Genomic DNA, 15637 nt, shown 5'->3' with positions numbered 1-15637 from the left:
TTCGATTGTAGGTACTAATTTTTGGAATTAAAATTAAATATTTTCCCTACCCTTCATACCAGACGAAAATTTTTCTGCCAAAAATTCATCTCTAATGATATGATAAAATGAGAAATAAACAGGATGATATCTAACAGGTGTATGTTGAAAGTGAAAAAATAATTTTATTTCATTGATAAAAAGAACATTCGTTTGGATTTATTTCAAAATTCGAAGTTATTGATTGACAAATAATTGATTTTGATTTTTTTCGAGAGACTTTTGTATTTCTTCTAAGATCCACCTGAAAACAAAGATTATGGTGGGATTCCATTTTTAGTGAGCTTTTCAGCAGACACATACATGGTATATGTTTTCATTCGAAAAAAGTTGGATTTGGTTGCGGCTAAGGGGTTGAAGAAATACACTCAACTTCATTGTCATTGAATGAAGGTAATTGAAAATTACTTGACGGCTATCAGGGTTTTTAGTTTTTATTTTGAGTTATTGGTTGAAGAAAATATGAAATTTATTCCAAACTTATGTCAAACCCAGTATTCAGTTGTAATAGATAGTTATTGTTGCTTGATGAAGAAAGAGAATTATCATACCATTTTTTTTAGTATCGATGAAGATTTCAGATCAAATAGGGTGGAGATAATATTATCAAACAATATTTGTTCCAAAAAACTACTACCTCGCCAAAGACAAATCTGCATTCTCTACATTCAGCATTTACTCGTTTCCGAGAATGTTAAATCGGCTCATCTCTCCTTATTATGTTTTGAAGATGCAAAATTAATCTCTAATTGTTAAGCTGACTCACCAGCATAAATTTTCATTCGAATTAATCTTCGTTCGCTCTTGCGAAGATTGACTAATAAAAACGTACTTCTATTGTTTGAAGTACATAGTCATTTTCAAGTATGTATAATTCATAACACACATGAACAAGATGTGTAATTAGAAAAAGAAAGCATGAATGAATAAAAAATTTATTTATAATTTCATTTTACAATTGTTCCACATAAAAGGTCTTGTGATTGACTGATACTACAACCATTCTCTAATTGGGAATTATTCAACTAGAGGAAACATACACAGGGTGGTCCAACGAAAACTTAAAACCTCAATTCTCCGACATTAAAATGGAAATATGGAAAATTTTGAATAGGGATGAGGGGTGTTGCGATAACTAATTTTGAAGATCATATTCAGTACTATCTGACCCTAAAATTTCTCTTCAAAATATCCATCGATAATGACATAACAGCGAAAAATAGTGAAAGAGGCAAATACCCACTTTAATTTTCCACAAAGAATCAGCCCTTTAATTTTCGGTGCCATTCAGCACTCCACGTCGGAGATGGCAACGTATATGCTCATTTTCACCAATAGCACGTAAACAAGTCTAACCTAACATTAGCCCTTAATAAAATTCATTTTCAGCCTACTATGTGTCTCCTCACTAAGTGGTAAATATGCAGTCAAAATTCGGTAGCGATAATAGCCAACACACAAACACTTTTCAATACCGTATCTCAAATTTGCGATTAAGATGGACCAAGTAGGAATATTGAGTTCAAGAATATGATGTGGGTTTCTGAATACATCAACCAATTAATAGATAACCATATCATAATAGTTTTCTTACGATGTATAACGTGGGTTTGAACCCTTGTTAAGAATCCTACGCTAAAATTGAGATCTCCTGTAACCAATGTAACGAAACTGGTTATCCTTCGAGAAAAGTTCAAAGAGTTTTTTTCACAATATACCTTCAGATTAGAGCAAATTCTTGAAGAAGAGGAAGGAAAGAAAACTTATCGAAAAGACGATCCAGTGGAATAATCTAGAACAGGGTAAACTAGGCAAACCTATTCAATAATAGCAATTCATAATTTTATATTATCACAGTCTCCTCTTACGATACTATTCGTGAATCATACGTAGGAATGTTCCAAACGGAACACCCATTATACCAAGCGTATAAACGAAACATGCCATGCATCATTTTTGGACAAACAATAAATTTTTTTTTTATTCTTCTAACCCCTAAAGTTTCGTTGAGAATTTCATTCCATTCTTCAAATTGTTTATGGTTCAATGATTCTGCTAACCAGACATTGACGGAACATGTATTTTGCCATGATGATCTATCAAACCAAGTATAAAAATTATAACACCTACTGACAGCTCCAAAAACATCTTATCTTTTTTCGGGAAATACCAAACCAATTGGTTGAAATATCTCAAGAACATTAAATAAAATGAAAATTTTGTATCTTTTGGAATACCCTTTGAAATAAACATGGTTCGATGAATACCTAAACTTCAAAATCGATAAAATTCTCTACACCATCATCACCGTTAAAACATAAATAGGTACTTTTCCAATTGCCAGGGCATATCATTACCCTCACGTAAAATTTATGTCCATTTCCACACAAATGCAAGAATTGAAAGCCTATAATCATCACACAGTGGTTTTTCCCACAGTAACCCTCTATTTGTAACGTAGACATGGTCAGTTCCCTTGGAAACCCTATTGCGCAAAGCTTTCCTCAATGGACAACATAGGCAATGAATAGCCTTCATTCATGTCCTATGTTATTGTGGCGATTCGAGAACTACACCCGGAACTGAAAATTTTTTCCTCAACTCGATAAAAGATTTCAGTAATGGCAGTTTCCTTTTCTAGTTATGTGCGAAATGAATTGTTTCTTCGATTGATACCAATGTGTCGTCATGAATAAATATTTATCTGCTAGTTTGAATAATGTAGTGTCTATAGACCTGGAAAACTCCTGGGCTGCTCAAAGTTACCAGGTATATATGTGTTGGAATTTCAGAGTGAAAAAAAAATTAATTTGGACATTATACAATGGGAATCTCTAACTTGGAATAAATTCAATGAATCAAAGACAGTTTTTTGTTGTTGTAAATATGCTAGGACAGGTCGATCACCATACAGGGTGTTTAATTGGGAAACATAAATACTCAAAAGGCGAATAGAGGCTTCCGATGTGGTTCTAGCTGATATACCATATTTATTAGCTCTAACTGTCTTCGTAACCGAAATACAATGAATTGTGTTCATTTCTTTCTGGGAATCCTGGGATCATAACAAGTCACCCACACTTTACATTTTCTTCATATTTAGCCCACATGTTTCTTATTCAGAGCTCGAATGAATTACTCAATAACCACGAGAAAAATCCAGGTCCGTGTTAACAAAAAATTTTGAAACGATTGCAAACCGATTTTCAAGGATAATCCGTTTGCATATTTGAAAAAGACACAAAAAACTTAAATGAAACTTGTAGGTCATATTTTTGCTCAGACAATTTTACTACACCAAAGATGAAAGTGAAGTTTTTGAGTGAATTTTCTTAATAAATATATGCAAGGGAGTTCTTCATACTACTGGCTATGATCAATAAATGAGCATAAATTATGATTTTTTCCAGATTTGGGTTCAATAGTTTGAGTTAGATAATTTTGAGGAAAAAACCTTTGTTTGGAATTGGCAATTTTTTTCTAGTCGCTTACTCAATATGATACTTAAAGATTATTTCTTCCAGGCTCGCTTTCAACAAAAACAAATGCAAGAACGGGAAGAAAAACTACTGAAGCTGTATGAGAGTCAGCAGCAACGTGCTTTCGACAGGGTTGGAAGAGGTAGTGCTGGTAGTAACACAAGTATTAACTCAACAGGGGGTGGAAAAGTAAGACAAATGTTCGAGGAAAGGAGACAGCGGGCAGGTATCGATAAAAGCTATCCCTTGGAGCCGATTAATGGTAAGAATTCTTAAATTAATCTTGAAATATTTGACGATAAGTCAAGAAGAGTAGGTACATAGGTACAAATCTAGAATTTGGATTATTGGATCTGTGACGATACTATGAGTCTGAGAATTCTCAGCTTGGTTAAAACACAAGGTGGAAAACAATTTCCCGATTATATTGCCTGAATTCACAATTCTGCAGCATAATCTGATATTATAAGAATAAGTTAATCGAAAATGAAATATTACGGAACAAACTGGAGTTTATTCTTAAGTTCACTAAAAAGAAGGGAATACTTATTCTTGGTTATGCAATAATGAAAGGGATATATTCAGGGTGTTCCATCTCAGACGAGCCACCCTGTATATTTCTTGTCCCATATTGATTGCAAAAATTTCCCGAAACATGCCGAGTGATTTTGTTTGGGAGACATCTTTTGACGTATATTTGAGGCCTGAACGAGCAACCTCCTAATAAGGAGAGCTTCAACCCCTCAAAATTGAATAGGGAGAGGGGTTGACTGATACTTTATTTGTAGATATAACCAAAATATTCAAAGTCGCTCATTTGAGTTAAAAAATTGATTTTTGGGAAAAAGGGTTCATCAAAATAACGTTTTTCATGCACTGTTGTAAACAGGCTTCCAAGACCTTTCAAATGAAGTATCACTCAACCCCTTTCCCTATTCAATTTTGAGGGGTTGAAGCGCCCCTTCTTAGGGCGTTGCTCGTTCAGGCCCCAAATATACGTCAAAGGATTTCCCCCAAACAAAATTATTCGGCATGTTTCGGGAAATTTTTCCAATCACTATGGGATAAGAGACATACGGGGTGGCTTTAGTTTAAGTTTATTCATGAAATTATACAGGGTGGGCAAATTTGGTTGTCCACTGAGAGGATCTCGAGAACTATAGCAGCTAGAAGAAAACGGATGACACAATTCCGAGCTCATTTTCGGAGAAACAAAGAATGGTGGTATCCTACGATTCTTCGTTTTTGAGTTTGACAATTTCGTAAAGTTCTCATAACTTTTTTGTCTTTGAAGTTACAAATCTGAAACTTGAACCTTCTACAGGCACTTTTTTACGTAGAATCCACTGATGAGCTCAAAATATTTTTTCATTTCGAATCATTAGGTGAACCAGACTAGGTTTTTATATCGTTCCTATATTATATGTTGTGAAAGGGTATATCAGTCACCAGGAACCCCAGTTTTTATACAATTTATTCAATTAGCTACGTTTCGAGACTTTTAGTCTCTTCCTCATATTCATAGCCTGAGGAAGAGACTAAAAGTCTCGAAACTTAGCTAATTGAATAAATTGTATACAAATTAGGTGAACCATTTTTTTTAAATGCAAACTTTTATTGAATTTGATATTTTTGAATTGGAAAAAATCTTTTTTCTACAAGCGTGCGCGTTCAACCTTTTTCCCGCACGCATTCCAAGTTGCAAAGAGTCACTTTCCCAAAACGTGCGGGAAAAACGCCTGCTATTTCTTTCCCGCACGCAAATGCGTGCGGGAATGGATTAGCAGGGGTTTTTCCCGCACGCAAATATTATAGAGTACATTAAATTCTATCATGATTCTATGCATAGAACGTCAACGATAAGAAACCCATAGTAATGACATGCAGAATTACGTCTGTCATTAAATATGAATTAATCAAATGAGATATGATCTGTTTCGTGAAATGGATATATTTATATATTTCAAGCGCTTGTAGAAAAAATATTGTTCCTAACTCTTGCGTAAAGTGTCTTGCCCGCACTCAACTGCTTACCCGAACTCTGCTTCGCATCGTTCGGGCAACGGCAGTTTCGTGCGGGCAAGTATCACTTTCCGCACTTGATAGGAAAATAACTATTTTCTACAAGCGTGCGCATTCAACCTTTTTCCCGCACGCATTTCAAGTTGCAAAGAGTCACTTTTCCCGCACGCAAATCTTATAGAATAAATTGAATTCTATCATGTCTCTATGCACCGAACGTCAACGATGAGTAACCCATGGTAACGACATGCAGAATTACGTCTGTCATTTTATATGAATTAATCAAATGAGATATGATCTGTATCGTGCAATTGATATATTTATATATTTCAAGCGCTTGTAGAAAAAATATTGTTCCTAACTCTTGCGGAAAGTGTCTTGCCCGCACTCAACTGCTTACCCAAACTCTGCTTCGCATCGTTCGGGCAACGGTAGTTTCGTGCGGGCAAGTATCACTTTCCGCACTTGATAGGAAAATAACTATTGTCAGTAGATTCTACGTATGAAAGTGTCTAAGAAGGTTCAAGTTTCAGATCTGTAACTTCAAAGACAAAAAAGTTATGAGGACTTTTCGGAACAGTCAAAATCTCAATTTTTGCGTATAACTCGAAATCTAAAACTGATAAGCCGATTCTGTTTTCAGATTTGGATTAGTCATGAAAAAAGAGCTGAAGAGAAGAATGTGTCATCCGTTTTCTTCTAGCTGCTATAGTGTCCCCCAGTAGACAACGAATTTTGCCCACCCTATATATAGGTCAGAAATGTATTTTCAAAGAGTCTTTGTACTCTTTGGTATTTTTGACCTAATGGTTCTTCACGAAATTGTGATGTTTTCCGATGAGGAATCACCTCCTGCATTTTTTGTCTGTAATCACACCAAAAGCTAGTATTCAGCTTGGATTCGACCAGTTTTAGGAAGCTCGTCGAATCCAAGCTGAATACTAGCTTTTATGCTAGGGCATAAAATTCAAACCATTTTTGCTATGTTTCTCACCAAATTCTTGCCTTTTTCCATTCAGGCAAACCGTTAGTGAGAATACCAAATGGCAAACAACCCATCATCGCAAATTCCAGAAAAACCGTACAAGCCACAGTCCAGAGGAGTGTCACCCACATAAGAAATGGTAAGCCGTTGATCAACAAAAGGGAAACGGTCCAGAAAATATACGATAACAACAATGGCGTGGAAAAAATCGAGACCAATCATTACAACGAGGACTTGCTGGATCGCGCTGATACTCTGGTGGACATGATGAATAGGAATAATATTTACGATAATCTGGACGATGAGGAATCCCCTCCTTTGGAAGACGTTGAAGACGACGTTTCTTTCATGGGAAAACTGGCAAACGTTGGGGGTGTCCCACCTAGTCAAAATATTACTACAGCCGTTAGAACGTCACCAATTAGGAAAGTCAAGCAAATAACATCAGACACAAAAAGGAGTCCTCCTGCACAGGTGAATACCTATTTTTATTTGTCTCTGCTACCATAAAGAGTTGAGGTATTTTCGATGGAAGTTTTCAACAGCTTCGGAAAAATATTCATGTTTTAATACTTTTTAATTGACCAATTATTTTTTAAACATTTCCCGTGTTCACCCATTCGGTTAGGGAAGCACTCTGCTGGTGTGGATACCCGGGGAGTGCCGAACGCGCCTAAGGGTAAGCCGTCGTAATTCTGTATCGTCATTTTTCATCCCCTAACCTGGCTGAAGTCCGATATCTGTCCGTTAAGTGTGCGTCTTAGGTTCTGGCTGGCGAACACGTCCGTAAACCCCCGCCGTATAACGTTTGAGATCGGATCCTGTTTCATTCCATCCGTTTTGCCCTGTAAATTCACTGATCTCGAGTCTTTCACTGTACGAATTTTATAATAGTGCCATTTGTGTTTCCTTGTACGAGTCTACAAATATAATTTGTGTACGTTGATTCTGACTTTCACTGGTTGTCGCTAACACCCCAGACACCGAGGAACCTTGTCTTCGGCTAGTAGCTACCAGGATAGGTTTGCTATTTTCCCTTTAAGAATAGCTGGCACTCGAGCACACCGAGAAAAAGGCGTTACAAGTTATTTCCTAACAAATGTGGAAAGTGATACTTTTCCGCAAGAGACTCAAGCTGTCGAATGCGGAAAAAGCGCTTTCCACATGAGTTAGAAAATAGTTATTTGTGCAACTGTTACTGTTGAGAAAAGCATTATATTACGTAATGGTCGTATTTTTTTAATGCTAATGCCTAATTTTTCGAAGGAAAGTTACATATGCTCAACAAATATCGAATTCTTATTCCTTTAGTGTTAAAAAGATATTCAACTTCAACGAACAACAATTAATTCAAAAAAATTTGATAATATTCTGGCTTCAAGCATATCAAAAAATGATAATTAAATACTCTCACTCTTACCTCTTGATATTCAATATTTAAAACACCTGAATCATTTCATTGAATTGATTCAGATTTTATCATGTTGATGTCTGTTAAATACGGGGTGCTTTAAAAGCGGAGGATTTTTTTGACAGAAGGTAGAAGTCATCAAAATAAGTCGTCCAACCAAAATTGTCTATATAAAATATCCAAGATGGCTGAGATGCAACCCCAAAATTTAATTGAATTTCAAGTATATACGGGCCTGTGGAAGGTGACTCCGGATTCGCAAAAATGAAACAAAACATAAACATATGGCTGGACAATGTATGGTTCAGTACCAAGTTCATCGGATTAGATGCATCAGGTCACTTCTGGCAGAATCATAATTGTTCTATCGTGCAATTTAGGGTGAAAAAAATGTAGAAAATCGAGGAAGTTTCTTGAAAATGCTTATGTTAGTTACGTTGAAAAAGTGCTATGATGTGTCCCCATTTCATCTCATTTTTACGACGATTGTTGGAACGTTCGAAACAAGAAGATTGTGATGCCCATTGCGAAAAAATTCGTGAATAATTTAGACGAACTTTATTGGTGAATTTTGAAGTATTATTCTATTTTTTACATTTGTGTCCTAGGTCTCTTCTATCAGTTGGTATCGAAATGAGCCATTTCATAAAATCGTGTAAAAAATAATGGGAACAATTCGGCAATCCTAAGTTTCCATTTTCATTACCACGTAAATATCGAACGAGCCAATATCCTAAACGAAACCACATGGTCGAATCAAGAGATGAGTTTTTTCCTACTGCTTTGCGATAATTCAGCTAACAAACGGTCTAGGGTGGTATTAGGATATATGTCAGTAATCATTTTCAATTTTTTTTTCAACTTTGTTTTGTATAGGTGATTTTTGGTGAAACGCTTCATTTTAACCAGTTTTACCTTCTGTTGAAAATACACCCTGTATATTTTTAGAGCGACGAATAAGTATTTAAAATGTGGTAACATTTCAAGAATAGTCATGAAAATTGGGATTGCCATCTGAAAAATTATCGATGACATCATGATATCTCAAATTTGGGAAAAGGTGTATAACATTTTCTTACATCAAATTAAGCGCATTTTTCCATTTTTTTTATTTCAACTTAGTTATCAGTGAATTTTTCCAATTTTGCAAGAGTTTGAATTGTGGAAAGGACGGAAAATGAAATAGATTTCTTAGAGCATTGCAAATCAAATTGCAATTTTCTATGTTTGCTCACTGTCACAGTCGTTGTATGTGGTCCTGTGTTGTTTGTTGCCGATATTTTTCACGCTAGCTAAAAGTTAATGAACCTACTTCGCATTTATGATTCCTAGATTTGATATCCTTTGCACATTCTCCTTTTTCCACATTAACAAGGGCTATTTCATCGATTCTTCCAGGACGCTGACCTTGAATTTGAACTGGTAAATAACCCCTCGGTCGTTTCACTCATTTCGCAGAAGTTACGTGTTTCAGATTTTCAGCCAAGATAAGAAAATCGCGTGAAGCTATGCGGGGGCGTATGAACGATAAAAATTATAACGGAAATACGTTCTGTTAGAGGAAACGGTTACAAATTACCCAGTGAGGAAGATTATGGCCGGATCCACATTCAGGGGTGTACAGATTAGCGAGAAAAAGAATTTAATTTTCTTCTGTTCGACGTGTAAACTGTCCCAGAGGCGAACTTCTTCTGAAAAACTTTTCCTGATTAAATTTATATAATCAGAGGAATTTCCCGGGTAATCAGTTTATCGAGGGGGCGCGTTCTGCGAAAATTTTTCATCGAATCCCTAACTTTTTTCGGAGGAAATAAATCTACAGATTTTCTAGGACAGCGGGCATCGTAGAGATCCAGGTAAAAACAGACAAACCCTCTGGACCCAATGAGGTAAAAAACGTAAAAAAACCATACATCTACTTTTGAAACTCCTTTTTATTTCTACTCGTTCTGTCTCTGTTTCTGTGTGCCGCTATTTATATTCGTTCAGACTCCACATCTCCACATCTTCCTTATAGAATCTTCTAGGGGGGCTCATTTAGTTTTAGGTACAACCTCGGGAATCTAAAAATCTGAGCTTCCACTACGCGTTCATGGATTCATGATAAAAGCTGAAAGCATTAGATAACCACGACACTCAGAAATACGAAAAACCCGTGTTCACTTCTTGCACGCGTGTTTTAAAGTAATCCAAAAAAATGTGTCAACCTCAACTTATAGTTTCACGTTGACGAACATCGCTGTCAGTTTGGCAACAATTTCATTATACATATCAAAATTTATGAAAAAATCCCCGAAGAATAAATTCTAACAAAGATACCCAACCAATTTTTCGTGCTTATGATTTCAATGTTTTTGTAGATCGTGAGGAAATCAATCGTTAAAGGTGAAGCTCCTAGCCGAAGATCAAACCCTTCTAGTCAAGCAGCATCCAGAAGTAGCTCGAGTTCGAATTCTTCCCCAGTCCATACGATATCTAAGGTAAGAAAATATTTTGTATAACTAATCATGTCCTGATCAATGGCGTCGCAAATATGTAGAAAAGGAATGCTAAGCCTCCTCTTAAATCTTTATTATTTTAGTCTTTTCTCCGTTACAATGATTCATTCAAAATTTTCAAAATCGAATCTAAAATTAAATTGTCATAGGGCTCAATATGGTATGGTCTACTATTTTATTTAGCTTTATCATCGGGAGACGCAGATAACTGAATTTTCATCGCAGTAGTCTGCGCCTCCAGCATTGCAGAGTAGGCTGAGCTGACTTGGAATTCCTGAGCCCAAATGAATCAGATATTTAATCATCATAGGCATAATAGACTGAAATTAGTACTTTCTACTTTGAGGAACAACCATAGAATTCGAAAAATGCACTTAGTTCTTTTAATACCGGTTACGTCTATTTAATTGATATGGCTGGTATGGAAATAAAAGAAGCTTAAGTCAAGAGCCAAGAACACAGATCTGAATAAGTTTAAAACTAGTATTTAGCTCTATAATAACGTTTCGAAGAATTTCACAAAATTTGAGCATTATTTAGAGAAACGTTTCAGAGATAGGGACATTTTCTGTTTTTTTTAATTTTTTCTTTTTTTAGGGATGCGATTCCGACGAAATAAATTTTGTAGGTTCATATTGGAATATCAATATTTATGCTGCCGAATACAATTCATCTTTCCTCAATTCACCCTCTCCTCCGAAAATCAATGCGACATACAAATAAAATAAGTATTCGGATAGCTGCTGACTACTTCTATGTTCAGTTGCCTATATGACAATAGGTAAAAGAGGTCATTAATGGGTAATTTCATGTAAGGGAGAGTTCCTTTGAATCGGACGGCCCATGAACCGGACGCTACAGTTTTCTACTACACTCGATAGTAATTTAGCATCCTTTACGTAAATCCCATTTTCGCAACATCGATCTATATCTCTTGGAAAATGGCCGACCCTGTGACTCGCGCCTTGTTGCAAAAATGGGATTTACGTAAAGGATGCTAAATTACTATCGAGTGTAGTAGAAAACTGTAGCGTCCGGTTCATGGGCCGTCCGATTCAAAGGAAATCTCCCCTACGTTAAACAGAGCTATTATTATGAGTGTGAGCAGCATTTTACGGATGCAATACGATGTTCAGCGTCTGCCTGTCAGCGTTTTTAATGATTTCTGATGAATAACAACAATAGGAACTTGCTTGTGGATATATTCCTAAGAACAAGAACAAAGGCGATACGTCAAATTGCAACAATTACAGGGGCATATCGTTGATCAGTGTGGACGGTAAAATTCCCTGGAAGATTATGGCTAATCGTCTGATTCCACTCTTAGAAAAGCTATTACCTGAATCCCAGTGTGGCTTTCGACCAAATACGGAGAACCTAGTGAAGGCCCGTAAACAACAATAAAGGGTCTATACATCGATTTAAGTAAAGCCTTCGACTCGGTGAATCGGAGAGCGCTATGGAAAATCATGGAACGCCTTGGAGTACCCGAAAAATTCTTAGCAGTGGTAGCCTCCATACCAACAACACCGCTAGAATACAGCATAATGGCCCTACAACCGACCATTTCATAACCAACTCTGTAATAAAACAAGGCTGCGTGTTAGCACCTTTACTGTTCAATATTTTCGCCATAGCTGTCTCGATAATTGCTGACTTGAGTATGCCTGTAAGAGGTATTGGAGTAAGATTCAGATTTGATGGAGGCCTTTTTAACCTAGAGCGCCTCAGAGCAAAAACCCGTACGAAGTTCATCACGGAGCTTCAATATGCAGAATACTGCATACTTATCGCTAGCAGCTCAGAGGATCTACAGATAATGTTGGACACCTATAAACATATATACGAAGCTTTAGTCCTCAGACTCAATATTGACAAAACCAAAATCCTGCTAAGTCCGCCAGAAAGCCTTCAAACAGATATCAGCCTGGGGGATGAAACTCTAGAACAGGTCGAGCAGTTCAAATAAATACTTGGGAAGCTACATGAATACTGGGGCTAACCTAGGCACGGAAATACACAAACGTATCAATTCAGCATCAGGGGCATTCTTGAAGCTAAAGGACAAAGGTTTCAAAATCACGACCTCAATCTGAAGACCAAGACAGCACCGGGTTTTTTTCTTTTGTGTGTCTTTTTGTAGATTTATTCCCGGTAACGGGATACAGCAATCATGATGATGAATAATATCTCACTTCTATTATGGTCCTTGTCTTCTGCAGCAATCTTAGCGTTTCAAACTTTCGATGTAATAAAAGTGGCCCATCGGCAAATTTCTCCTTGAAATTCAAAAAATTCCAAATGACCCCCATTTTGCTTGAAATAACTAAAAATATTATGTGTTACCTGTCAGAAGGACCATATTTTTTTCACACCCTCGAACCTATTTGAACTCCTTGAATAACTTCATATTTCTCCGCTCTCTATAATCTCTCAATACTCAATATCTTCGATAGCTTTCCTAAACTGTTATTTGCATATTTTCCAGATGGCAACTACAGCGAAACCCAACGCTACCTCCTCAGTCAGAAGTCCAAGCAACGCTAGACCGTCTTCCAAACAAACAACGCCGCGTCCAGCGATGAGTGCCGTGGTCAGGGATGATTTGCAGGAATGTGCCTACTGCGGAAGACGCTTCGCAACTGACAGGATACATAAGCACGAGGACGTATGTGGGAAGACAGCAAAAAAGCAAAGAAAAGTGTATGACGCCTTCAAGCACAGAGTACAGGGTACCGAAATAGAGCAGTATGTCGTTGGAGGAAAAAAGAAAGGGGGCAAGGTAGGTTTTTATTCATCTTCGGGAAATTATTGAACAATAATCATTAAACTATAAGAAGCTGGAAGGAATTCGTAGGGTTCTACAAGAGGCGTGGTTATATGAGCGCCTCGGTAAAAAGTAGCCGAGGGAGAAATTTTCGAACTGCAACAACGCTAGGAATTGAATTTATTCCAACTCCTATTTCTAATGCTACATAGACTCAAATCATTACTTCCACAGGCGCCGCCCAAGAAGACCCCAATCGTTCCCATGGGACAATCGAAAAAAAATTGGAGAAGAACACATGAGGAATTCATAGCAACCATAAGAGCAGCTAAAATGGCACAGGCGCACATAGCAAGCGGCGGGAAATTATCAGATCTACCCCCACCCCCGCCGTCATCTAACCCAGACTACGTACAGTGCCCGAGCTGTGGAAGAAGATTCAATGAAGCTGCCGCCCAAAGACATATTCCAAAGTGTGCAACTTACGAATTCAACAAACCAAAACCTGGCGGAGCAAGGAAACGATGATCGTTATAGTTGAATGCGTTATTGATATTGCTTTTTCCTATTTTCTTGCCCATATAGAGTATATAATGTTTTATATTTTTCAAATAAATCTAATATATTTAATTCACAAATTGTTAACTGGGAATGGTTGAAAAAAATGAAATGTCTAATCTCATTAAACATTGAAGAGCATTGGTTTTTTTCTGAATTTTCCAAATGCAGTAGCTCAGACACATTTATGTGTCTACAGCCTCGGTAAATTTATCCAATATCCGGTGATTTGGACTCAGATCGGATGAAAAAGGTCATGTATTTAAATTATTGAAAATTTATTAGTGTGGAGAACCTGAGAATAAATTAGTTCTCGGAATCGAGCTGAGTAGCTGATGAGCGGAAAAATTAATCCTGAGAACCTTGATTTCTGCAACTAAGCAGGAAGAATTTTGTTGATTTTTGTTTTGAGCGTATTGGAACCACTATAGCGTGGTGAAGAAAGAATAGTTTATTCGGGAAAGAGAGTAAGTCGGTTCTGGTCATCGGCAATAATACCGCCTTCGATTCTGTTCAAATATGTAGGTAAAAAACTGCGACAGCTGCAAGAGAAGGCCCGTGAACAGCAATCAAGGACATATCGATTTAAGTAAGGCCTTCGACTCGGTGAATCGGAAAGCGCTGTGGAAAATCATGGGACGCCTTGGAGTACCCGAAAGATTCTTAGCCGTGTGTAGAAGCCTCCATACCAACAACACCGCTAGAATACAGCATAATGGATCTACAACCGACCATTTCCCAACCAACTCTGGAATAAAACAAGGATGCGTGTTAGCGCCTTTACTGTTCAATATTTTCGCCATAGCCTTCTCGATGACATGAGTATGCACAGGCATACTCATGTCATCGACACCTCTTACAGAAGAGGTGTTGGAATAAGATTCAGATTTTATGGAGGCCTGTTTAACCTGAAGCGCCTCAAGGCAAAAACCCGTACCAAGTTTATCACGGAACTTCAATATGCAGACGACTGCGCACTTATCGCTAGCAGCTCAGAGGATCTACAGATAATGTTGGACACCTATAAACATATATACGAAGCTTTGGGCCTTAGACTCAATATTGACAAAACCAAAATCCTGGTTAGTCCGCCAGAAAGCGTTCAAACAGATATCAGCCTGGAGGATGAAATTCTAGAACAGGTCGAGCAGTTCAAATACTTGGGAAGCTTCACAAATACTAGGGCTAACCTAGACACGGAAATACACAACCGTATCAATTCGGCATCACGGGAATTCTGGAAGCTAAAGGACAGAGTGTTTCAAAATCACGACCTCAATCCGAAGACCAAGACAGCTGTTTACAAAGCAGTGGTCCTCCCAATGCTTCTTTACGGAAGCGAAAGCTGGACACCCTACAGGAGACATTTTAAACAGCTTGAACGAACGCAACAACGTCATCTAAGACAAATAATGCATATCAGATGGTTCCACAAAGTTTCAAATGCAGAAGTCTTGCAACGCGCGAGTTGTATAACAATTGAGACTCAAGTAACGAGGGCCCTACTCAGATGGAGCGGCCACATTCTGAGGATGCAAGACAAAAGATTCCCCAAAACACCTCTGTATAGCGAATTCACAGAGGGAGTCCGGAAACCAGGAGGCCAGTATAAGCGGTTTAAGGATATACTACATCACTCCCTAAAATCAGTTAATGCCAATCATAACTGGGAACAACTAGCGTTAGACAGATCACAGTGGAGGTCTTTGGTCCACAGTTATAATGGAGACTCGAGAAGGATACAGCGGCGGCCCGATCTGGTTGGTGACTATCCATGCCCGGAGTGTGGAAGGATCTGTAGGTCACTGTTGGTTCTCTTCAGTCACAGGAGTGCACACAGTCGCAATTAGCCATAAGAAATTATAAGTCTGTTCGCAC

The 15637-nt window shown here is 37.6% G+C and overlaps 1 protein-coding gene across 1 annotated transcript in view; it reads left to right on the top strand.

Moving 5' to 3' along the window:
• Window positions 1-13900, top strand: part of LOC123307089 — a 37230-nt gene extending 23330 nt beyond the window's left edge. Inside the window, exons 3-7 of the mRNA XM_044889296.1 lie at window positions 3564-3780; window positions 6560-6999; window positions 10297-10416; window positions 12923-13216; window positions 13436-13900. Of these exons, the coding sequence (XP_044745231.1) occupies window positions 3564-3780; window positions 6560-6999; window positions 10297-10416; window positions 12923-13216; window positions 13436-13729 (1365 nt within the window). The 3' untranslated portion in view covers window positions 13730-13900. The remainder of the gene's footprint in view (window positions 1-3563; window positions 3781-6559; window positions 7000-10296; window positions 10417-12922; window positions 13217-13435) is intronic.
• The last annotated feature ends 1737 nt before the right edge of the window (window positions 13901-15637 follow it).

The sequence above is a fragment of the Coccinella septempunctata genome, chromosome 2 (assembly GCF_907165205.1).
Source record: "Coccinella septempunctata chromosome 2, icCocSept1.1, whole genome shotgun sequence".
NCBI lineage: Eukaryota > Metazoa > Arthropoda > Insecta > Coleoptera > Coccinellidae > Coccinella > Coccinella septempunctata.
The sequence above is the reverse complement of the archived record's forward strand: the minus strand, read 5'-3'. Positions and strand labels throughout refer to the sequence as shown.